This window comes from Macrobrachium nipponense, chromosome 12 (genome assembly GCF_015104395.2).
Source record: "Macrobrachium nipponense isolate FS-2020 chromosome 12, ASM1510439v2, whole genome shotgun sequence".
In the NCBI taxonomy this organism is placed as follows: Eukaryota; Metazoa; Arthropoda; class Malacostraca; order Decapoda; family Palaemonidae; genus Macrobrachium; species Macrobrachium nipponense.
In genome coordinates, this window is record NC_087205.1 from 37,131,235 (window position 1) to 37,157,939 (window position 26,705).

Below are 26,705 nucleotides of genomic sequence, written 5' to 3' on the forward strand. Positions count from 1 at the left end.
TTTATCGGAGGTTAGTCGAGTGTTGTTGGTCGCAGTCGTATGGTACAGAGGGAGAAAGAGCGAAGTGTGTGTGTGTGTGTGTATATATATGTGGGCGGTCAAGGATCCAGCAACATGTGTATATATATATATATATATATATTCATTATAATATTATAATATATATATATATAGATACATACATATGTGTGTGCGTGTGTAAAACTACCCAAAAGTTTTATATTCATAAGAGTTGTTTTAAAAATCTCTCTATCTGTCTATATGTCTATATATCTAAATCAATTATGGTGTTCTGTCTGAAGAACTTTCATATAAATGCTTATCTTGTTTATGTAGCTGTTGTAGTCTGTGGATATCAGCATTAAATCGGGAAAATTTTGGATATTAAAGATTACCATTTTATGTATGCGGAGAGATTTGACGAAACAGTTCACAAACGGAATTGAATTAAGAACTATTTTTGCACTTCATTTAAGTAAATTGATTTTATTTTATCCAAAATATATTTATTTTATAAATGGCAAACAATTTGCATATCTATTTATAGTTTTCTATAAATAGATTATGCTAACTATGTATCTTTCAGGAATGGCATTTATATTTAATTATGTAAATTTATTTCTTTTTTTTTTTTTTGCAAAAATATATTTCTTATAAATGGTTCCTACTTTACATATTTATACATATTTTTATGTATATACTCGATCCATGACGTTACTTATCTATATACTTGGGAAGTATTATTTGCATTTTATTTATGTAAATCTATTGCATTTTTCCAAACTATATTTATTTCATAAGCGGCTACCATTATATGTTTATACACATTTTTATGCAAAGAGATGATCCGTTAATTTATCTATGTATATTCTGCAGGATTTTATTAAAAAAAAATAAACAATTTTCAGGAACACACAACATAGAGTTCTAACATCCAAGCCCCCATTAAGACAGTGATTGATATCTTAGAGATGAATAGTCGAGGGATTTATAGAGCCCTATAGAGCCTTAAACCTATAGGAAGATTTATAGGCAATGGGGCAAAGCCCATTTCGTGCTGGTGATGTCTTGGCAATAAAAGAGGTTTATGTCCTGCGCTGAATTCAAGAATATGGACGGTGAAGGTTGTAACACCTTTACCTTTTTGTTTTTTTTATTCTTCTGACAGCTTCTAAAAGGGAGCATCGGGTCTTTGATGTAAAGGGAAGGTGTGGAGGTGTATATATATATAATATATATATATATATATATATATATATATATATATATATATATATATATATATATATATATACACACACACACACATATATATATATATATATATATATATATATATATATATATGTATGTAGTCGTGTATATATATATATTATATATATATATGATATATATATGTATATATACATATATGTATATATCGAGAAATTAAATTACAAAAGGTGAGTGATCCACACTCGTTGACGTACGCTCTGATTCTGACTGAGCGACAAACACGCCTTACACTCTGGCACACGAACGCACAAACTAACAAATTCACAAAAATACATAAATTTGATTCAAGACTTATCAGAGAAAGATTATATTAATTTATGTCTTGAAAATAACTAAAGAGTCACATCGGACTTGATAGAAACATTGTCTTCGTTTAGATTAGGATAAACATGAATATTAAATATATGTTAACTGACAACATCCTGTCACCTAACGATGGCCTCGCTTGGTTGTTTTATTGTTTGGTCTATCGCGCCTGCTGACCTCATGACATCTTCAGTGCGTTACTCAAAACAATGCATTGTGACTACTACTTCACTCCAATGCTTTCTTATCCCCTCTCACTGATATGTCATTACATATATATATAATACATATATATATATATATATATATATATATATGTGTGTGTGTGTGTGTGTGTGTGTGTGTGTGTGTGTGATGTGTGTGTGTATTCTTTTATCTATGCATTTTCCAAACACTTTCATCTACCTATCAACCATTTCCTAGCTACAATTATTTTACCAGGTCATTTCTCATATACCTAACAGCTGTTTATTCTTCAACATTTCCATTTGTAAATTGTATATATTTCTAACTTTTTGCATTACATTTTCAAGTGTATATCGGTGCAAGATTAATACACGGTAATTCACTTAATATATCAATAAGTTCGTGACAAGGTCTTTGCATGACAAATACGGGTAAAAAAAAATCATATCAAAAGTGACTAAAGTTCTTTTGAAACCATCTACGAGTAATTATAATTATCTGGGCCCGCATACGACAGTATCTCATTAAGGATACAAGTTTGTTCATAATCTTTTCGGAAAGTTGTAGGTGTACAACAACTTGGAAACCCCAGATTAGGACATTCTGGATGAAGTTCTCGGAGGGAAATTCAAAGTGATCAATTGGCCGCTATTTTTAATTAGCTTCGTTAAATTGAGTAATACAGAATGTTCATAGATATTAAAGTTTATATCTAATGAAGGCCCAAAAGTATATTGGATCATCCGTAATACTTTCAAAATGATCATTCTTTGATATTCCCTTACAAAGTTTTCGAGGTTTTAAAAAGGGCTCTAATTCCATTAAATATAAACTTTTCTCATTGTAGTCTTTTCCTTATGTATCCCCATCCTCTCTGGCGTGATTGCCTTGCCATTATACATACAACGCCGCCCTGCTCTTTGGCAGGGTAGTCTTTCTTTCAAGGTCACCTGGTACTTTTGTATCAAGGTGGTCTTACTCTTATGTAGCCCTCTTCTCTCTGGCGGGATAGTTTAGTTCTTATGTAACCTCCTTCCCTCTGGCAAGTTAGTCTTGCCCTTGTGTAGCCGCTTCCTCTATGGCAAGATAGTTTTGCTCTTATGTATCCACCTTCTTTCTGGCAAGATATTCTTTCTTTTATGTATCCCCCTTCTTTCTGGTAAGGTGACCTTTCTCTTATGTATCCCCATCATTGGCAAGAATTCTTGCTCTTGTAAATCCCCTTCTCTCTGGTAAGGTATCCCTATCTCAATGGCAAGAAATCTTACTCTCATATATCCCTCTTCTCCCTGGAAGATAGTGTTACAGTAAAAAATCTCGCTGCTCTTTGGCAAGACAGACTTGTGCTTCCGTGTCCTCCTTCCCTCTGACAAGACACTCTTTCCCTTACGCATCTCCATTCTGTCTGGAAAGATATTCTTTCTGTTACAAGATAATCTTTCCATATGTATCACTCTCTTGTTGACAAAACTGTCTTTACCCACCTCCCCTGATCAAGAACCTGCCGCCGGCTTTTGGACAACCCTCCTGCAGCTAATGCAAACGCCCATAAGGCCGCGTGTACCCTAACTCTGTGTGTGTATCATTTATAGGCTGTGAATTATTCCATAGGTGGCGGGAAGAGCAAGAGAATGCTTGCATAAGTTTAAGTCTTGAGGAAAGAGAGGACGAACATGCACATGCTGGGGACGAAAAAATTTAGAAGGAATAAAGACGCGATTCTCATGTGAAGGCTCTCATTATGGAGCGCTTTCAGATCTGGCTCTGCGCGTGATTTTTATTTTTTTCTATTTTTATTGTGTTCATTCATATGATCAGTTCCAAAATATACTATTAATGGATACAGGCTGTGTTTGTGCGTACGCAAAAGCATTTGAAAAAATTTCTCTTCATCCTGCTTGGTTTTTTGCTTGCTTTAGGTACAAGGCTCATTCTATATATATATAATATATATATATATATATATATATATATATATATATATATATATATATATATATATATATATATATATATATTATGTAGTATAGACTCGAAATGTGCCTACTATATCCTTGCGTCTAATCCAACACAGACATGGACAACCAAAATGACCAAGTGTGCAACATTGACTTCCAGTAGGAAATTGGCTTTTTGCTGTTCCAGATGCAACCTAACTCAATAACTGTAGAAAGATGTTGAAAACCCAAACCTCGTTTTGGTCTTCCTCTTGAAAATCAGGATACGAACTCCAGCCTTTTTCTACGTCCTCGACAAATCCGTTTAAGCGCCTCCGTCAGTCTCATATGTTCTTCTTTCCGGAGAGAAAACAGACACAATGCTCTCGAGAGTCAAATTTGCTATATCAGCTTTTCTTGGAAATTTGTACGAAACCTCTCGAATGGTTAGATTCGTAAAAATAAAATATGGTACACATATGGCCTTAAAACTATGTTGGCATAAAATTAAAATATTCTCTCTCTCTCTCTCTCTCTCTCTCTCTCTCTCTCTCTCTCTCTCTCTCTCTCTCTCTCTCTAGAGTTGGAAGGACCGGAGACAATCCTCATAAGTGGGGTCTTGCGCCCCTCTGCTGAGTGCCCATGTGGTCATCCCATCCAGACAATGGATCACATACTTTGTGGGTGTGAACATGGTCCACTCTGTACAGATTTGGGCCTCTACGAATGTAATCAGGCCGCTATGCAGTGGATACGATGTTGGCGCGATAAGATATGATGATGACGATCTCTCTGTCTCTCTCTCTCTCTCTCTCTCTCTCTCTCTCTCTCTCTCTCTCTCCATTTCGGAATCGTATGCTTAACTTTAATATCGTTTTTCTAACCATTCTCACTCCCGTTTTTTTTTTCTTTCGCGTGTACCTCCGACTCCAACGTGACCTTTGAACTTTAGAAGACGCGACGTCTATTTCTATCCAGCATCGGGAGCTGATATCGCCTCTTTCTTATAACGTCTTAGGTGTGCTTGTGGTGTTGTGTGTGTGTGCGTGTGTGTGTGTGTATATATATATATATATATATATATATATATATATATATATATATATATATATATATATATACGTTTGTGAATCGAGTAGATGAAAGGGGATTATTATAATTTATGTAATGAAGTGCCTTAGGGGCCTTGCAAGACTCACAGACGTAATATTAAATGAAAAAGGGAGCGCTGAGAACTTACCTTTGAGCACTCTGGTAATGAATCAATTTTTATTTGCTGTGATAACTTATTTTACAAGTCACGATAGCAAATCAGTAACGGGCTACGTTATTACAATGTGATATAGGCACAACTCCAGATTTCTGTGCAAGACTGGTTTGCAAGTAAAGGTTGACTGTAAAGGGGCCTATGGGAGTTGAGTAACTTCTACAATAAGTAGATATAATACCTGACAAGGAAATGGAAGCACTGGAATCACGTCAGCAGAAATTTGGAAGTAAAATTCCAGGTTACACTCGAGCAATGTGACGGTTTCTCTCACAAAATTTAGTAAAACACTATGGAGGAACTTATCATTAGATCCAAACACAATGCTGATAATGGGGGGAAGAAGTCTACTTCTTACTTGAATATCTTCGTAGATCTTGGACTAGTCACAAGGGAAACATGTGCGTGCTAGGTAGGACACAAAGGATGTTGGTTAGAGAGAAATGGAAAATTAAATATTGGAAAAAGTGAAAGTTCTTTGGCCTCGAAGGAAAGGAACTGGCTATATGAATGTGACTCAGACGTTCCTTGATGCCTTTTGGTATGTAGCTTCGTCATCGAAGATGGTGTCCGTCTTTTGTTACTGAGTTCTGGGGCGCACGCCAGTGGAGCGCTTTGCTAGGCCTAGTTAGACAGAGACAGGTCCATCTCGGATAAGCGACCAGGAAGGAGCGAGGCCGAGATAGGTCGTTCGGTGATAGCGGTGGGGTAGAGTAAAGGTAATTGCTTTATAGGAAAGAAAGATAAAGGAAAGGAAAACGCATTTTCGAGAAGTTCGGCAGCAAGGAGGTTTTCGCGCCCGTGTGGGAGGCCCCTGTTCTCATGATGGTTCTAGAATCGGCAGGAGTTTTGTGGAACTTGACAGGCGCCGAAGTGTCGTGAGAAACGCCGCGACTTCTGATGCAATACTTCGTCAAGAAACTTCTAAATCATTCCGGTAATATTGGGAGTCTGTGACGTTCGCCGTAGGCTCCGCCCCCAGAACGCTGTATAAATACGACGGACGAAGTAGGAGAAGGCAGATCATCAGTTAATCATGGAGTAAGAGATCATCAGTTAGTCACGGAGTAAGAGATCATCAGTAAGAGCCACAGATCAGATTATCAGTGAGAGCTCAACAGCAGAGATCAGAGATCATCCGAGAGAGATAAAAGAAGAAGGAACCGACGAAGGATCAGAGATAAAAAGTCGCTCGAGAATTGGTCGAATTCTGGTCAAGTCGTCTTCAGGAGTGGACGACCGAGTTATTTCGATGTTGAGCAAGGCTTCGGAGAAGAAACGTTCAGCTAGAGGTTTTGGGGGTTCCTGCCCTTCAAGTATCAAGAATAGACATTATTTTCTGCAATACGGAATCAAGAAGACGTCGGCAATCGCAGTTCTCCTTTTGTGAAGCCATCGTTTCGAGTCGCAAAACTGGCCAGCAAGTATTTGAATCACCTCACTGTTCCCCTAGTTCACGCATTGTAAGATTTTACCTTTTTATCTTTGTTAGTAAGCTTGTAAATAGAACTTTGTTCTGTTAGTGTTTCTTTCTATATTCGTATCCCCAATTTCAACTGTTGGTGTTGAATTCTTTTTGTTTATCATAATATCGAACCTGAAGCGGACCTTTCTCAGAGGCCGTAACATTGTGGCGACCTATGCCAGTATATTTTGACACCATAACAGTTTGAAACAGGGAGAATATAGAAAGAGCCAGAATGAGTGAGATGGTGAAAGAGTTTATTGAGTCAGGTAAGCTCCTGGGTCTAGAGGGGAATGATCTCCGTGAGTATGTTGAAAAGAAAGAAAGAGAGAAGTATGAGAGAGATGAAAGAGCGGCTGAGAGAGAGGAAAGAGCAGCTGAGAGGGAAGTGCAGCAAGCGAGAGAAGCAATGAAAATGCAGCAAGAGAGAGAAGTAATGAAAATGCAGCAAGAGAGAGAAATGTTGGTAATGCAGCAGGAAGGGAGAGAGAAAAAGCATATGCATGAGCAAGAAGAAAGAGGAAGGGTACGTATGCATGAGCAGGAAGAAAGAGAAAAGGTACGTATGCATGAGCAAGAAGAGAGAGAGAAGGAGCGTATGCATGAGTTGGAAATTGCTCGGTTAAGGGAAAGTACTCGTAACAGTCGGACAGGCGAGAACGAAAACGGAGCTGATAGTTTAGGCATGAGTGCAGTGCTAAAATTAGTACCAAAGTTTGATGAGGAAGATGTAACGAAATATTTCATGTGTTTTGAAAAGTTAATGAAAAGAGTAGGTTCTCCTAAAGAAATGTGGACTTTATATTTACAGTCGGTTTTGAGTGGTAGGGCGCTTACTGTGTATAGTTGCATGTCTAAGGAGGAATGTGATAATTACGATATCGTGAAAGAAACTGTTCTTAGCGCGTATATGCTAGCACCGGAGGCATACCGTAAGAAATTTAAAAACTTGAGAAAGGATGAAAATTTTATGTATGCAGAATACGGTAAGAAGTTAGAAAGGCTGTTTTTTTATTGGTTAACTTCTGCTAAAGTTGAGTATTTTGATAGTTTGAAGAACTTAGTGTTGTTAAAAACTTCAAAGATAACGTATCCCCTGAGATTAAGCTTTATATAGAGGATAGGCGAGAAGTATCTTTTGCAGGAGCAACTAGGTAGCTGACGAATATAGTCTAACTCATCATTTGAGTGTTAGTAAGAAACGAAATGATCCTTCATCTGGTAGAGTACAAAGCAGTAAAGGTTTCAGTCCTAGTAAGAGCAATGCGAGTAAAAGTGACTATTCCTGTTATATATGTGGAAAACCTGGTCATACGTCTAAGGTTTGTAAGAGTAAGGTGGCATCTAGTGGCTCAGAATTAACTTGTCTCTGATGTAATGGGAAAGGGCATTTAGCGAGAAATTGTGCAGAAAGGAAGGACGGTAAGAAACCAGTGTCTCTAGTTAACCTTTCGTCGAGTAGGAATGATGTGATGAGAGAAACTAGGAGAATTTTTGGTGAATTTCTGTCAGAAGGCGTAGTTTCCTCTCTTGGAGGAGTGTGTTCGAGAGAAGTAGTCTTGCTTCGAGACACAGGAGCTCCTGTCTCACTGATTAGGAGTGAGAGTGTGCCAAACAGGGCAGAAATCAATTTGGAAGAAAAAGTCATGTTAGGTGGATTTCCTAACACTTGTGTTCTTTGTCCTTTGTTGGAGTTGAATTTAGAAAGTCAGGTAGTGTCAGGAGAAGTGAAACTTCCAGTAGTTGACAGTTTGCCCGTCGGTGGTGTTGACATTATTGTCGGTAATGACTTAGCTTTATCCAAGAATGTGAATCCTGTTGTGAGGGATATTCCAGTGCCTGAAATGGTTGTAACTAGGTCGGGTTTAGTTACAGACATAGACTATGGTCATAATTTGTTCGTGGATTCGAATGAGAGTGAGTTCGTGGATTTGAACCAGAGTGAGTTCGTGGATTCGAACATGAGTAAGTTCATAGATTCGAACGAGTGCGATAGAGGTAGCGAGGTTGATCTTGGCATGAGTGTGGCTGAGAAACCTAACTCTATCGTTGACAGTGATAGCCAAACGGAAGGTGTAGCTGTCGAGAGTAACATAGTAAATGTACCGGTATCTAGTACTAGTTACGGTGATGAATTAGGCTCTAACATTTTGGATAAGGATGAGCTAGTCAAGTTGCAGAGAGAGGATAAGACACTACCCCGAACTTTTGAGTGTGAGCTGGATGATGATCTCGATGATGTGTGTAAGGAAACTTTTTGTGTAAAGGACGAAGTTTTGTGTCGTTATGTTAGACCTAAGTCAGGTAGTAAAGGGGAAATCACCGAACAATTAGTGGTTCCTAGGAAGCTTCGTGAGCTAGTTTTGAAGTTGGCACATGATGAGCAAGGACATTTGGGAGTAAATAAAACTTTCAAGGGTATTAGTAGGGCGTACTTTTGGCCTAAAATGAAAAATGATGTGAAGAGGTATGTTTTAAGCTGTCATGAATATCAAATTGCTGGGAAACCGATTCTAATTCCCAGAGTTCTGTTGTGTAATATTCCTTCGGTAGGCGAATCTTTTGAGAATGTATTTATCAATAGATTCGGACCTTTGTCTAGAAGTAAGGGTAGAGAAGATTACATAACTAATCTTGAGTATTAATAAAAACAATTTAAGAGATGGTTGGCAACTAGCGAATGAAAACGGGAGTAAAGGGGAAACTAAAGGGAAATATGATCTTAGAGCAAAAAAGAGAAGTTTGTGTGTAAGAGATAAAGTTTTAGTACTAGTCCAGAAAGAAGGTTCCGCTTTACCTTATAAGTTCGAAGGTCCTTTTTCAGTGTTAGAGGAGAGGGGAAATATACATTATAGAATTAATATGGGTAAGAGTAGAGCAAAGTCAATGAATGTAAATTTGCTTCAGAAATATAAAGAACGCCCAGAACCATGGCCACCGCCAGTGTTCTATGTGAGAGAAATTAGTTTTGAGAAAAACACAAGAGGTGTTTTAGCATTTCAAAGTTTAATCAGAGTTCAGAAAACAGAAAAAGTAAGAGGAAAGGATAATGTGATAGCTAATAGTCTCTAGTTTTCAGAATGAGTAGCCTAATGACTGTTTTCTATTTTGGCGCGAGTGGTTGAGTGAATGGAGAAGTATTAAAGCTTTATGCGGAATTGTTCCCCTGCTGTTTAATTCTTGTTTCTCTTTGGAAAAAAATAAAATCAGTTGATTTAATTTTTTTCTCTTTTTTGGGGGGACGTGTAACGGTAATTGCTTTGTAGGAAAGAAAGATAAAGGAAAGGAAAACACATTTTCGCGCCTGTGTGGGAGGCCCCTGTTCTCATGATGGTTCTAGAATCGGCAGGAGATTTGTGGAACTTGACAGGCGCCGAAGTGTTGTGAGAAACGCCGCGACTTCTGATGCAATACTTCGTCAAGAAACTTCTAAATCATTCAGGTAATCTCGGGAGTCTGTGAACGCCATATAAATATGACGGACGAAGTAGGAGAAGGCAGATCATCAGTTAGTCACGGAGTAAGAGATCATCAGTTAGTCACGGAGTAAGAGATCATCAGTAAGAGCCACAGATCAGATTATCAGTGAGAGCTCAACAGCAGAGATCAGAGATCATCCGAGAGAGATAAAAGAAGAAGGAACCGACGAAGGATCAGAGATAAAAAGTCGCTCGAGAATTGGTCGAATTCTGGTCAAGTCGTTTTCAGGAGTGGACGACCGAGTTATTTTGACGTTGAGCAAGGCTTCAGAGAAGAAACGTTCGGCTAGAGGTTTTGGGGAGTTCTTGCCCTTCAAGTATCAAGAATAGACATTATTTTCTGCAATACGGAGTCAAGAAGACGTCGGCAATCGCAGTTCTCCTTTTGTGAAGCCATCGTTTCGAGTCGCAAAACTGGCCAGCAAGTATTTGAATTACCTCACTGTTCCCCTAGTTCACGCATTGTAAGATTTTACCTTTTTATGTAAATAGGAGATACCGTTCTGCATTTATCTTTGTTAGTAAGCTTGTAAATAAACCTTTGTTCTGTTAGTATTTCTTTCTATATTCGTATCCCCAGTTTCAACTGCTGGTATTGAATTCTTTTTGTTTATCATAATATCGAACCTGAAGCGGACCTCTCTCAGAGGCCGTAACACTCCCCCCCCCTCGGCAAGTCATTCTGGAAACAGACATACAGCTACAGCCAGTAACAGGGTCAAGGTAGAATAGGTCTTAAGATTAGGCCTAGGAAGGGTCTATCTAGCTGCACATTTTCCCTAATGTTACGTCCCTAGTGCTCAACGGATTTATAACCCCCCCCCCCCCCGCAAAACCTACAAAGAATGTGAATGAATAAACGTAAATATATATGAATAATTATCACATCGAACCGTGATCCATTTATATATCAATTCAAGCTACAAATGTCCTTTAATATCTAAATTCACTTTACCTCCCAAATGATATATTTTCATATATGTACCGAAGGGGAATTTTTTAATTGATAATAATTTCGTCCCCCCATGGGATCGAACCACCGTCCAAGTGGACGGGGACGAAATCAGAACAGTCAGTGACGCTATCCAATCAGCCAACAGAGACGCTATAAGTTCATATCGATTCTGACCTTACAAATCACCCTCGATCTGGATGCTTTTGTAATTAGAATCGATATGGAACCCCGTCTACCATGTTGGCCAATTCGAGCGTTTGACAGCACGTAGCCTTTTGTTATGAATAATTATCACATCGAACCGTGATCCATTTATATATCAATTCAAGCTACAAATGTCCTTTAATATCTAAATTCACTTTACCTCCCAAATCATATATTTTCATATATGTACCGAGGGGAATTTTTTAATTGATAATAATTTCGTCCCCCCATGGGATCGAACCACCGTCCAAGTGGACGGGGACGAAATCAGAACAGTCAGTGACGCTATCCAATCAGCCAACAGAGACGCTATAAGTTCATATCGATTCTGACCTTACAAATCACCCTCGATCTGGATGCTTTCGTAATTAGAATCGATATGGAACCCCGTCTACCATGTTGGCCAATTCGAGCGTTTGACAGCACGTAGCCTTTTGTTATGAATAATTATCACATTGAACCGTGATCCATTTATATATCAATTCAAGCTACAAATGTCCTTTAATATCTAAATTCACTTTACCTCCCAAATGATATATTTTCATATATGTACCGAAGGGCGGGAATTTTTTAATTGATAATAATTTCGTCCCCCCATGGGATCGAACCACCGTCCAAGTGGACGGGGACGAAATCAGAACAGTCAGTGACGCTATCCAATCAGCCAACAGAGACGCTATAAGTTCATATCGATTCTGACCTTACAAATCACCCTCGATCTGGATGCTTTCGTAATTAGAATCGATATGGAACCCCGGTTCCATATGGTTCGATCCCATGGGGGGACGAAATTATTATCAATTAAAAAATTCCCCTTCGGTAGAATGAATGATAATCCTTGACAGAGCATATTTTACCTGGATCCAAGTGCAGTCACTGCAGATGGATGTGGTGTGCTCATAACACACTGGGCGAAGGCAGTGCATTCACTGCTGCCCTTGCAGTCCTTCTTCATGGGGTAGAAGACGCATCTCTTCATTGGGTTCTCACCCTGAGCTGGCCGATGATGTGGGAGGTTGATGTTGTACACATCTCTGATTATCATCTGAGTGCTCCTCTGCATGCCTTGAAATGACATCTGGTCCTCTGCCCAAGGGAAGATCTAGTCGTCTGTCAATTTCATCATGAATTGTCTGCGCTCCATCACTGATTGACCTCTCTCCTGCATTCTCTTGTAGATGATCCATGCATTGATAGTTCCTGCATTTAGTATGCCGTAGAATACACATAATGGATATTGTCTCATCTTTCTGCTGCATGAATAACGAGCACACATCTGATAGAATACATCTACAGCCCCTTTAGTCTTATTGTAGCAAATCACTATCTCAGGCCTCCCATTGGCTTCTACTACAGGCTTATCATGCATAGTTGACATCAGTTGGACAAATTTGTACTTTTTGTCCAGATGGTAAGACAACATTGTCAGTGTTTGGTCATAGAGGAAAGCAGTGCAACCTTTTGGGATGACTTTTTTTTATCAGTCATCACTTGTGATGTATGTGGCTTGTTGAGCCTCAGTGTCCCTAGGTATGTCAGGCCTTAGTTTTGAAGAAGGTCAATCACAAGTTGCATGGATGTGAACCAGTTGTCTCCTGTAATGTTTCTGTTAGTATGTTTGTAAGGCTCCACCAATTACAATGTCACAAAATGGCCTAAGGACATACCCTGAGGTGTTTTTGTGTGTTCCCCTGGGTAAGGCATGGCCCCCAGCATGTATTTAGTTTGCGGTGTTCCACACCGCAAATCATGATTATCTTGATCCCATATCTAGCTGGTTTATTGTGAATATACATTCTGAAAGGACATCATCCTCAAAACCCAAGCAGTTGCTCATCAATTGTAATATGTGCTCCTGGTGTGTAGCCACTCTTACACTGGGCAATAAATAAGTCCCACACCTTTCCGATTGGGGCAAATTTATCATTCTCTTTTATCTGCTCCCTTGTAGTGTGGTCATCAAACCAAAGGCAGCGCAGCAGAAAGCTGAATCTCCACTCTGACATTGCAGCATGGTTCAGTGCAAGTCCATACTTGCTACTAAAGATTTCCTTAGTGGTAACAACATTATCACATAGTGCTGTGTGGGTGATGCAAAGTTGAAAGCTGGCAACAGATTTTGCCTGGGAACTCTTGAGCTACTTCTAACTACTGGCTTTGTCGACCAACAATGGCCATTTTTGCTTGCAAGGGTCTTCAGGGTGAATTTCACAAGTAAATCACGTCCTGTGGTGAAGGGTGACTGGCCTGCTACAGAAGCAGTGGAGGGAACTTGACCACCTGTGGGAGGAGTAGATGTGGTGGCATTAGGGGGTAATTGCGCAGGCTTTTCCTTCCTGGTGCCAGAGGGTCGTTTCTGGCATTATTATCACTATCAACTGAACGGTTTAGACTGTCATAGATAGAATCTACTTCCACATCATCACTATCTACATCATTGAGACTACTGTCACTCATAATTTCGTTATCACTTTCATCAGCCATTTTGTTATTTATTCTGAAAACAGTCTATATTTTCCAATAAATCAAATTACTCACTGAATTAGCCTTCCTTATAATTATTCTGGAAAGTTTATAACCTGAAAAGAAAGAAGAAATTACTGTCCACTTAGTCAATGATTTTATTAGAAACATTTGTTTTCCATTAGTCTTTTCTGGCAACCACATAGCTTTCCAATAAATCAAATTACTCATTGAATTATTATTTTCTTTTAACCACATAGTTTTCCAATAAATCACTCAGTTTTCTCTGTTTATAGTCTTATCATCTGAAAAGGAAAAAAATTAGCTGTAGACATCATCATCATTCATAATTCATAATTTTACATTTTTACTATATATCTTGTGATGTCACACATAAGCAACCTGGGGGGTCTGACACACTCCCAAAGACACACCATAAATAGGTAACCTTGGGGTCTGACACACCCCAAAAGACCCACCATGATAGGTAACCTAGGGTATGTTATACCCCATGAACTGACCACGATAGGTAACGTGGGGTACAAGATACCCTAACAACCCAACACGATAGGTAACATGGGGTACTAGATAGCCAAAGGGCTCTATGGAGCAAACTGAGAGGCTGTTACTGGGATTACCCCACCATCCTCATGAAGGACTTGACAAGTCAGGAATGTAATGGGAAGGCAAGATCTCTCATTCTTATTTTTATATATAAAAAAAAAACTTGAAGAAAAATTGGTGGGGTATTTCACACCCCAGGTTACCTATCTAGGGATTGGATAGCGTCACTGACTGTCCTGATTTCGTCCCCGTCCACTTGGACGGTGGTTCGATCCCATGGGGGGACGAAATTATTATCAATTAAAAAATTCCCCTTCGGTACATATATGAAAATATATCATTTGGGAGGTAAAGTGAATTTAGATATTAAAGGACATTTGTAGCTTGAATTGATATATATATATTATATTATATATATATATATATATATATATATATATTATATATATGTATAAATATATATATAATATATATTATACTATATATAAATATATATATATAGTGATACAGGGCACAAGGAACTACTCCAAGCAACATAATCAGAGGAAGACGAATGAAAACCACACATCACTAGGCTGGTGGCATCCACCAGTCGACTACTTAAGGTGCGCATCGATTCACATTGGGGAGCAGAATCTCAAACCTAGAGCACTCCAATATCAGGAACCATGCAAAACAATGCAAAACCTACATTGACAACAAAGATTTCAGTGTAATCGGCCATACTACCAAGCCACAAGATTTAACAATCCTTGAGTCGTTGTTTATAAAACACCTCGTTCCATCGTTGAACACCCATACATCTGCGAGTCAATTGTATTTAACATAAGTTTATACTGTGGTGGTTTCCTTCCACTTAGTTCCTTGCTGTCTCACCTCTAGGTTGGTTGTTGTTTTTATTTTTATTTTTATTTATTTCATTTTTACTAATGTATTGTAAATGAACTTTTAGACTATACTTTTAACTTTTTTATGTTTTTATCTTTTCTTATGTGCAGCCCAGAAGATGTAATTCTGTTAATAATTACGAAATGTCGGCAAAATAATAAAAAAGACAGCCTAGTGATGTGTGGTTTTTGTCCGTCTTCCTCTGATTTTATATATATATATATATATATATATATTTATATATATATATATATATATATAATATATATATATATATATACAGTTACATATTTAGTGGGCTTTGGCTAGATGAAATGATTATTCATTTATAGGTTACCTTATGGCCTACTTATCCAGCACTAAATATGTAATCAGATGTAAGAAAAGAGAAAACTGATCTTCTGATTACATTTAAAACAAAGTGAAGGTTGCCTTGAAAGCCAATAATTACATGACATTACTTTATTTCAAACAATTCAAGCAAGTAGAATAAATCCTGACTGGTAAGCAATCAAGTAAAATAAGGACAAGTATTCTTACAATAAAGTTTACAGTAACCAATAAACTAGAATATATCCTGGCTTCTATGCAACCCAGCAAAATAAGTGCAACAATTATCTTACAACAAAGTTACAGTTAACTGGCTTTCAGAATGTGATAGAATTTTTACACAAGGTTAATGCAACTTGGTCGTTAAGACTCTGAGTTTCAGGTGCAGGACTTGCTTGTAGCAAGGCTGAATTGATAATCTTTTAAGGCAACTTCTCACATGAATGATCCGTGACAGAACATGATGGACAAGATAACACGTCTCTGAAATTGATTTCCCAGATAAGATTCCTTACATAAAAGATTCTCTGAGTTGCAATGAACTATCACTATGGAGGTATGATTTACTCTATAGCACTAATCAAAGGGTATTTCATTAATGAATTTAATTCATATGGGGAACAAACATGCTACTATGTAATCAAGGGATTTTATTTTGGAAGATGAAATCTTGAAGAAGAAATGAGAGGTTCAGTGAGAGAGACAAACACTGGCACTTAGTTCCTAATTTCAGACTTACCCGGCATTCCAAAATTGCAAACAGCTAGTTGCTCCGTTGCTCCAATAGGTCTTCAAATTAACAATGCCCGGGCTTGTAGCCTGGATCTCTTCTGACCCTAATTACAGTGTGGCAGTGTGCCAAGACAAAGATATGACCAAGAGGATTGGGGCTTGACAGGTAAAAGTGTTGATTGGATTGGAGCCGAGTCAGGACTGAGTTAGGGGCAACTTCTGCTCTCTGTCTTTTGATGGTTGTTATTCATCTAGGGGCCTCCAGGCCATGGAAGTGGGGAGCGATTAAAGAAGGAATGCCGACATTCCTGAAATAACAATAAAAAACAACAGAAAGGAGATCACAGGAATATAGTTTTTGGGGCAAGGATATTTAAAGGGGATACTAGCATGCCTATAACCCCCAATGACTAATCTAAGTTTTTACTTGGCCAGACCCTTCTTTCAAATCTGCGAGTTCACTACCCACTAGACTCTTCCTACCATAGGCCATGGGTCCCTACTCCCTAATGGATTACAATCTTATCCCTATGTTAAGAGGCCAGAGAGACGAAAGCAGCATATATTTGTTACAATATAAAATAATATATATACAGGGTGTTTCAAAATTAGAGGCCCCCCCCCTCTACCACATAAACTAAAATTGATATGGACAAAAACAAAAGTAATTCAGAACAGGTATTTATTTAAGTTTCTCTCTCAGTATTTAATATTTTGTATGGCCTCCATCTGCATGTACCACAGCCTACATTCTTGAGGGGTATGATTTCAGCAAATTGCAAAAAAGCTGAGACTCATACTCTATTTCCCTGAGCACTTCGGTCACCTCTCTTTGCAGGTCGTCGAGGCTTGATATCCAATCATAGTTCACTGTGCATGCTTAAACACGATCCTTTAAGATATTACCAATGTTTTCACACACATTTCGGTCAGGGGAGCTACCTGGATATTCATTTAACGAGAAGAAATCTATACCTTGAAACAGTGCCTTATCATGCAAAATTGTGACTTCTTCAACAGATAACACATTTTCAGGATCTTTGAGGAAAGGAAATACTCCACCAGTGAGCACAGTTTCTCTGAAGTATTTGCTATTCCATGACTCTCCTTTTTCTTTGATGATCCACATTAACCGTTTGGCTGTAAAAATTTTACATCTTGGCAATAGCGCACGTCATCGCTGATATTATCCAACTTTGCAGCCCAAATGATATCATTTTTTTTTATTTGGCTTCCTGACGGTGTAAATGAAGAATTCATCTGATGCAGCAATATGGAGAAAGTCAGATTCATCCCCAATCTTTAACAAATAAACCAGAAAACCATGCACAGTCTTCTCTCTGTTGCTGAAATGGCTTGATAACAGATTTTTTCAGCTCACAATATACAGCACTACAACTTCTCTTCTTTCACTTTTTTGTTTCTAGTACAAGCGCCATTTTACGTATAGACTTTCTTGGTCTACCTACTGCCTCAGCTATGATGTCTTTTGACTCCTGAGAAAGGACTTCAGGTCTTCCAAGACAGTCATATGGATTTTTTTTTCTAGTTTCTTTTAACAAAGGATTCATCTCATTTAATGTATTTAGCTATCCAGGAATGTGAAATGAAGGATGCGCCAGCATCCCTGGCCTCTAACTCCGTTACTCAGTCTGAAAATACAAGAAATGTAAAATGAAAAATAGCTTAATAGAAACTTCGTGATAGGCTATGGCAGAAAACTTCATAACTTTCCATTTGTTCTGTGGAGGGGGGCCTCTAATTTCGAAACACCCTGTATATATATGTGAATATATATATATATATTTAATATATATATATATATATATGTATATATATATATATATATATATATAATACATCTGTGTATACATATATGTGTATATGTGTGTTTATATAAAACCGAAATATGGTTCTAGGAATAGTTAATATTATTAGGCTCTTTGTTGCCTCCTAAATTCACCGATATTGCTATAATCTTTGGCAATTAACTACTGTTAATTGAACGATTTTGGCTTTATTTTTTTAAATCAACATGTAACCAGTTCTTGAAACCGCAAATCCACCTCTATTACCAAACATATACAACTACCTGTATGATTTTGTGTACTTAAATTTTATAGGTGTACACATAAGCCTTATGAATATGTTGACAAGCCTGGTAAATAACTGCGTCTATTATTACTAATATGATGTATAGAAATTAATATATGTAGTTGCTGGAATATATCTTATATCTCATAAAAACACATTTCTAATTTACTAATCGGGATATACATACATGTAAGGTATTGTACTTTCATTAAATTGTCATTATCATATTCAGATTTCACCCAGAATAAAGAATATGACTCAATTCTGCCAAATATATACAAGAGAAATGCCTGAACAAATTAATCGTTTAGTCTACGGGTGCTCAATTTCAACCCAGGGTAAAGAATATGACTAAATTCTGCAAAGCATTTGCAGTAATAATGCAAATTGATTAATAAACGATTAATCCTAGAATAAAGAATAGGATTAAATTGTTCAAAAAATATGGATAAAGAATGACTGAAAGAAAACAATCAGTCTAAGGGTGCTCACTACCGATCTGCGCGGAACTGTGGTAGCCATCACACACTGAAAAATATGGTGATGTGTTTTGTGTATCATTCCACCTATTCTCTGTTTATTGGCTCCCCGTGGAGGAATCATAAAGGCGGAAAGTTTCTTACGCGGGAGCCGTATTGTTTGTTACTGACAAGGATAATGGAATAGCGCCATTCATGAAGAGGCTGCCCGCTGGAAGTATATAGGGCAGAAAATCGGAAAATAAGAGCGGAATCTGGCCTGGCCGGCGTCGGCTGCGGATGAGTTCGCTGGTTCCAGACTTCGTCTTAATTAGTCTTCATTATCATACGAACTGTTTTGAATTCTTTTATTTAGTTTTCTGTGAAAGAAAACTCTTGTGACGGCTTTGTCTGTCCGTCCGCACTTTTTCTTTCAGCCCTCAGATCTTAAAAACTGTGGCTGGTGGGTTGCAAATTGGTATGTTGATCATCCACACTCCAATCATCAAACATACCAAATTGCAGCCCTCAGTCATTTTTATTCTATCTAAGGTTAAAGTTAGTCATAATCGTACTTCTGGAACCGCTATAGGTACCAACAACACCGAACAGTGGCTGAGTTTCATGGGCCGTGGTTAAGGGTTTCATGGGCCGTGGCTAAGAGTTTCATGAACACTGAAAGTTTCATTCAGCATTATTCATTGTACAGAAACTCGATTGCGCCAAAATAAAACTTCGGCGCATGTTTTGCTTGTTTGTTTTTGTCTTCTCTTCTTTCTTTTTTCTTTTGTATTCTTTGGTAGTCAATGATGTGAATAAAATTTTCTTATTAGTTCATTTATTTTTGTTTTTTTATACACCCAATTGTTTCATCAAATTGTTCTAAAAAGGGTAGTCTTCAATATGTTTGAATATTATTCCTGGCGTATATGTATAGTAGAGATTTATCGTAATGGCGACAGTGGTATTGGATTAGGTAAATGTCAACATTACTTAATAAAGAAATGAATAATAAATAAATAAAGTTCTCGCTGTACATACATTTTTTTTTTCATGGACAGCAGGAAAGCTATCTTAAATTATACTATATCGAGAACCAGCGACTTCAATCAGTAGTTCATAATGCCGAGGACCAGAATACGGAATTCTCCACCTTCTCCTGTATCCCCCAAACCATTTTAATCCTCTAGCATTACTCCTCAGTCTCCCAACCTTTCATTCATTCCGTAAGAGGGTAGTGCCGTCAGTGCACCTCACGTAGTGCACTGTAGGTATTACTTGAGGTTTTTTGCAGCGTCCCTTTTGGCCCTAAAGCTGCAACCTTATTTATTCCTTTTACCGTACCTCCATTCATATTATCTTTCTTCCTTCCGACTTCCCACCCTCTGTAGCAATTGTTTCATATTGTAACTGTCAAGTTTTGCTTCTGTTACACCTTCCAGGTCTCCTTCGCTCTCAATCGCTCTCAATTTCCTTTCCAGAACTGAATAACCTCATCATAGGTCCTACATTCTATATTTCAACTCCACCTTCCTCTCATGCCGACCACTGCCTCCATTCCATCCCATGGAAGCCAAAATGAAATAATTGTACTCCAAGTCCTCCCTTTTTTTTCAATTGCAGATGGTTGCGTCCGACGGTACAGGAGGGGGCCAGGGACCCTTACTCGGAGGTGGAATTCGGACTGATGGGACTGAGGCAGGCACAGCGCTTTCGAAACTAAAACACACTCTCACGTCTGGGATTCACGGCACAGGTATGGTTCCGAAACGGAAAGGCAGTTTATGGTGTTGTTTGTTGTTTAGGTCATGTGATGAAGGATTTATGTGGACTATTAATTTATACTTGTTATGTGGAGCCATTATATATGCATACATACACACACATATGTATATATATATATGTGTGTGTGTGTGTGTGTGTGTGTGTGCGTGAGTGTGTGTGTGTGTGTGTGTGTGTGTGTGTGTGTGTGTGTGTGTGTAGTATCTACTGGTCACTTTTTTACCAGATACTTAATAGCCACAATGCCCTCTTAACTTCTCGAATTCTTGCGCTTCTTTGGATCGGCTTGTCACTACAAAGCCTCAAGATCGAAGTGCAAAGATAATGAAGAAATTATACATTATTTCCTCTATTTTTCTATATAAAATCAATTCGCTTAATTCTGCCACTTAATTAACAGAATAATAATAATAATAATAATAATAATAATATAATATATGAATACACGCACACACTCACACACACACACATACACACACATATTTATATATTATATAGATATAGATATATATATAGATATATATAGATATATATATATATTATATAATAAGATTATACTTAATATGTTGTAAATATGGTGTGTGTATTCCCACTTTGTGAGCTATATTACGGTGAGGGTGTGCGTGCGTTAATTCATATATTATTTATTAATTATTATTATTATTATTCCTGTTGTTAATTAAGTGGCAGAATTAAGCGAATTGATTTTATATAAGAAAAATAGAGGAAATAATGTATAATTTCTTCATTATCTTTGCACTTCGATCTTGAGGCTTTGTAGTGACAACGCCGATCCAAGAAGCGCAAGAAATTGAGAAGTTAAGAGGGCATTGTGGCTATTAAGTATCGGGGTATATTATATATATATATATATATATATATAATACTATAATTATTAATAATATATACATATATATATTATATATATATATATAATATATATATATGGTATATATATATATATATATATATTATATTATATATATCTATATATATATTTATATATATATTATATAGTATATATATATATATATTATATTTATATATATATATATATATATATATATATATATAGTTGTGATAGCCAGAATGCCCTCTTAACTTCTCGAATTTCTTCGCTCCTTTGGGATTCGCATGTCGCTACAAAAAGCCTTAAGATCTAGGTGCAAGATATATGAAAAATTATGATGGCCGGTTAGCGGAAAACAAACCCCGCTCCCATAATCACAAAGAGGTCATGTTGCTGACCACGGGAAGGATAAAAGTCTATTCCCTCTCATACATGAATATACCTGTCGTTTCCAGATATATTTTAGAGCTCGGTGTTTTCAGATTTTGTAACTTCTCTTCTTCTCTCTGAAAGAGGGAGAGAATGTACTCTGGAAAAGCTTAAATCAAAACTTTCAATTTTTCCAAATTCTAGTGCGCTCCCTACAACATATATATATAATATATATATATATATATATATATATATATATATATATATATATATATATATATATATATAAATATATATATACATCGAGCTACAAATGTCCTTTAATATCCAATTCACTCTACCTCGGAATTAATATTTGTTCAACTATGTTAACAGAAAAGGAATTTTCAAGTTCATAATAATTTCGTCCTCTCGTGGGTTCGAACCAGCGTCCAGCGGACAAAGGAGAATTCAGGACTTCACTGGCATTATCGACTCGGCCAACACGTCCCTGAATCCTGATTTTTCCTCTGTCCGCTGGGCGCTGGTTCAAATCCACGAGAGTACAAAATTATTGTCAACTAAAAAAATGCCACTTCGGTTAACATCTATGAAAATATATTAATTCCGAGGTAGAGCGAATTGGATATTAAAGATAATTTATAGCTCAATGTATGTATATGAATCACGGTGATGTGATAAAAGTTCATATAGATATATGTGTGTCTGTGTGTGTGTGTGTGTGTGTGTAGGCCTGCTTGTGTAAATGCAAGTAGATAAAGTTACTGTGCTATTTCATGTCATTTACCTTTAGCAGATAAACAACTAATCCTGACCTTACCCTTTCAATATTGGTAAATAGAACGAACCACAATTTATTGAATAAAAATATAAATGAAATCACAATTTGTTAGTCAGAAAGTTTTAAATTTGTTAACAAAATTTCAATCATCTTTCGGCAACAAAATTCAACACGTCTTACCAACACGAACGAAATGACAAACAGATCAAAAGTAAAAAAATCACAATAATCCAATGAAAGTATAACTATAACCACAACTCGACCGTCAATGTGAAATCGCCAGCAGTCAATGAAAATAAAAGCACACTGATGGCAATACTGCGTCCACGGCTCCGCCAATCCTTAAGGATTCAGAACCTCCTTGAAATACCCCATCAATCTCTATCCCACCTGAACCAACCAGGTGCCAGTGAACGAAGCTGTTAAGACTGGTAGCAGGAAAAGAGGAAAATGGGAAAGAGGAAAGGAAGGGGAAACGATTGTGGGGGGAGGGAGGAAAGGAGAGAGGGAGAGGGGGATGTTCTGGCTCATCTTGGATTATTGGAAGTTGATCTCGAGGATGGCAGGAATGCCCCTTCTGAGTCCCAAGGTGATTCCAGGTAACATTTTTTCTGAAAGGAAAATGTGTTTCAGTTGGTGGCAGAGAGAGAGAGAGAGAGAGAGAGAGAGAGTGGGGGCGAGGAGAGAGAGAGAGGGGGGGGTCAGAATCGATTTTTCTTATATATTTTTATAGATAAACTTACTAACAGAAAAAGCGAGAGAATTTGGGGAGCGTTTTCTGTGTGGTTTCTGAAGGAGGAGGAGGAGGAGGAGGAGAGGAGAGAGAGAGAGAGAGAGAGAGAGAGAGAGAGAGAGAGAGAAGCTGATTCACTTTGGATACCGAAGTAGCCTATCAAAAGGGCGACGCTTGGAAGAAAATTGGTACAGAAAAAAAAAAAAAAACAGTCATGCCATCTTCCCTATCTTTCTTCCTGCTTCTTCCTATTCCACATCCATGTGTCCCCAAGAAAAACAACATTGACAACAATGACAGTGGCTTCCTTCGTGGCATGGGATTACCCTATGAAAATAAACTGACTATTTATGCTTCATATATTTGCCCCAAAATGCCTTTCCAAATGGTAATATATCTAAAAGGTAGAGTTTACGTTTTCTTTTTGCCTGTTTACCTACGGGCATTTTTTCCATTTTCCTTTGAGGCGAGAGAGTGACAGACAGACAGAGATAGAGATAGAGAGGTAAGATGCTTATAATATTACATTTCTCCCGAGAGATATATTTTCAAAGGCTACTTTGGATATTTATGCACATCATCAGGTTGATCTCAATTCTACAAGGAAATAATTAGGCTTATTCAAATGAGTTGCTTTTTCTTTGATTTATTATGGTAAGTCTTAATGGGCGAGAAATCTCCAATTAAATTGCCCTTACATGCGTAGAATGAGTAATTCGCCAACTATGTATATATTATATATATATATATATATATATATATGTATATAATATATATATATATAAGTCATATCACATTTACCGTGATTCATATACATATATCGAGCTACAATGTCCTTTAATATCTAATTCGCTACTACTCGGAATTAATATATTTTCATATATGCTTAACCGAAGGGGAATTTTTTCTCGATAATAGATTTACCTGTACTTGGGCGCGAACGCAGGTACATTATAAATCCAGGAACGTCAGTGGAAGCTATACCACTCAACCACCGCGAGAGGTTGCTTCCACTGACGTTCCTGGATTTATAATGTACCTGCGTTCGCGCCCAAGTACAGGTAAATCTATTATCGAGAAAAAATTCCCCTTCGGTTAAGCATATATGAAAATATATTAACTTCCGAGGTAGAGCGAATTAGATATTAAAGGACATTGTAGCTCGATATATATATATATATATATATATATATATATATAGTAAAAGTCATATCACACATTACCGTGATTCATATACATACATCGAGCTACAAATGTCCTTTAATATCTAATTCGGTCTACCTCGGAATTAATATATTTTCATATATGTTTAACCGAAGGGGAATATTTTAGTCGATAAGAGATTTGTCGGCTCACGGGCGCGAACACCTACAAATCCAGGGTTAAAGCTTCACTGTCGTCCTGGATTTGTAGGTGTCGATGGTTCGTGCCCGTGACCCGACAAATCTCTTATCGACTAAAAAATTCCCCTTCGGTTAAACATGTATGAAAATATATTAATTTATTAATTCCGAGGTAGAGCGAATTAGATATATATATATATTATATATATATGATATATATATTATATAATATCTATATATATATATATTATATATTATATATATATATATATATGTGTGTGTGTGTGTGTGTATATGTTGTGTGTATGTGTGTACATGGAAAGGATTATTCGTAAACAATTGGAGAGGAAGTTTCAATATCCTTAAACTTTTCCTTGCAATTCCACAAACGTTGCTTATTCCCTTTGACCATATTGCCATTCTTCCTTCACGTCTAGTTATCCCGACCACTCGCCGACTATTTCATCCATCTCCCATTATCAGCGAACACGTCCCCTGTCACTCCAGACCGCCTGGAAAATAACAGCTTTATTTCCTGCCGCGAAAGAATCGAGCTACGCCGTGTGTCATATTTTCGTGAATAGCTGCAATCAGGCCGGGAAATTTTATTTCGAAGGCTGGAAACGTGGGTGCAAACATCACCGCCACTGTTCCAGGCGGAATTGCAAAAATGGACGCATTGACTGTTGTCCGCTGTCAGTCATGTTGGACTGGCTGGTTGAGTTTAGCGGTAATTTTCGTTTTGATCATCCAACCGCTTCTTTGTAGTTGAGTATTTTATCTATATGTATATACATACAGAAGCACAAACATTATGTATGTTACAGGGAAGTAGTGTGACAAGTAATTTCATGAAGTCACTGAAATTTTCAGTAAGTTCTTGTAATTACCGTTTTACTCAGTGGGTACATGTAATCCCTGGAATGACTAGGGATCTCATGAAATCCCTGCTTTGAAGACCCAGGGAGTTCACGTATTTACTGACATGTATTACATTGACGTATTCAGACAATTAAGTGAAATTTAAATTGAAGTAATACTTATTAAAACTCGGCTTTGTTTATTAAGATGTCAAATAAAGTTCTCGAAATGTATCACAGCATGAACAAAGTCGCCCAACTTATTCATCTGTTTGCGTAAATACAATTTTCATGGTAACGTGAATGGCATTTCAGTTTGGCTTTGAAGCATTTATACCTATTTGTCTGGCACCGCTTGGGTCCACTGTAGTTACACTTTGAGAAACCCTGTCCACCAGTAGCTGACTCTACAGCTGAGAATAATCTTTTTTTTTTAAATTAACATCTTCCATAGACAGAAGTCACTGAGGGCACAAATCGAACTGATTTCTTGAGTACTGACCTCATAAAATTCCAGGCTTCACAGCAATCCGGTATAAGTCCGTGTCCAGATCTTTTGCAGTGATAATGCCATGGGTCTCCCCAACCACAATCCACAGCTGGAATGGACAGAGCAACAATGTCTCCTTGTTCACCAGCTTTCAGATCAAGACGACTCCATATGAGTATGACCATTCTTTCTGCCTGCGACATTTGTCCAGCATATGCTAAGCTATGCTTTCGCTTTATTTTTGCAATGTGGGGAGATATACTTTCTTCAACTAAACATGGGGAGTTTGGAGTGTGGCTGACTGTGGTGGAGGTGGTAGTGTGATTGACAGTGGCAGGTTTGGAGGTGGTAATGTCATTGACAGTGGCGTGGCTGGTAGTATGGTTGATGGTGGCAGTGGTGGAAGTGGTAGTGGTGTTGACTGTTTCTTGCGAAGCATTCTCGGTGGCAGTTTAGAGATAATTTTCACTCTAATATAGAGATAACGTCCTGTGGCAAAGATGAAAAAGTTAAGCCAACATGAGCCTTACAGCCAAACATAGCAGAGTATGGGGAATACTTTATTACTGAATGATGAGCAGAGTTTTTCTGAAAATGCACGAATTTGATGCCTGCTGTCCAGTCTTGAGTATTGTTGTCTGCTAGCCACGCTACTAGCATGTCTTTTAGGTCACCGTTAGCACGTTGCACAGAGCCTTGACTCTGAGGATGAAGTGGTTTACCGTGAACAGTGGTGAAATGTGGCCAAACACTTTTCAGTTCAGTGTTTACTTGTGATGTAAACTCAGAGCCAATGTTGCTTTGAAGTATGGCTTGGGCACCAAAAAGAAAGGAAATATCCAAGAGATGCATTGTAACTTCCGTCGCTCGTTTACTTGTTTATTTGGTAAA

General features: G+C 37.6%; 1 protein-coding gene across 1 annotated transcript in view; it reads left to right on the plus strand.

The window, feature by feature from the left end:
* LOC135224779 (protein piccolo-like) overlaps window positions 1-26,705 on the plus strand; it is an 819,328-nt gene that overhangs the window by 556,992 nt on the left and 235,631 nt on the right. The window contains 1 exon segment of the mRNA XM_064264104.1: window positions 20,227-20,359. Within this exon segment, the coding sequence (XP_064120174.1) occupies window positions 20,227-20,359 (133 nt within the window).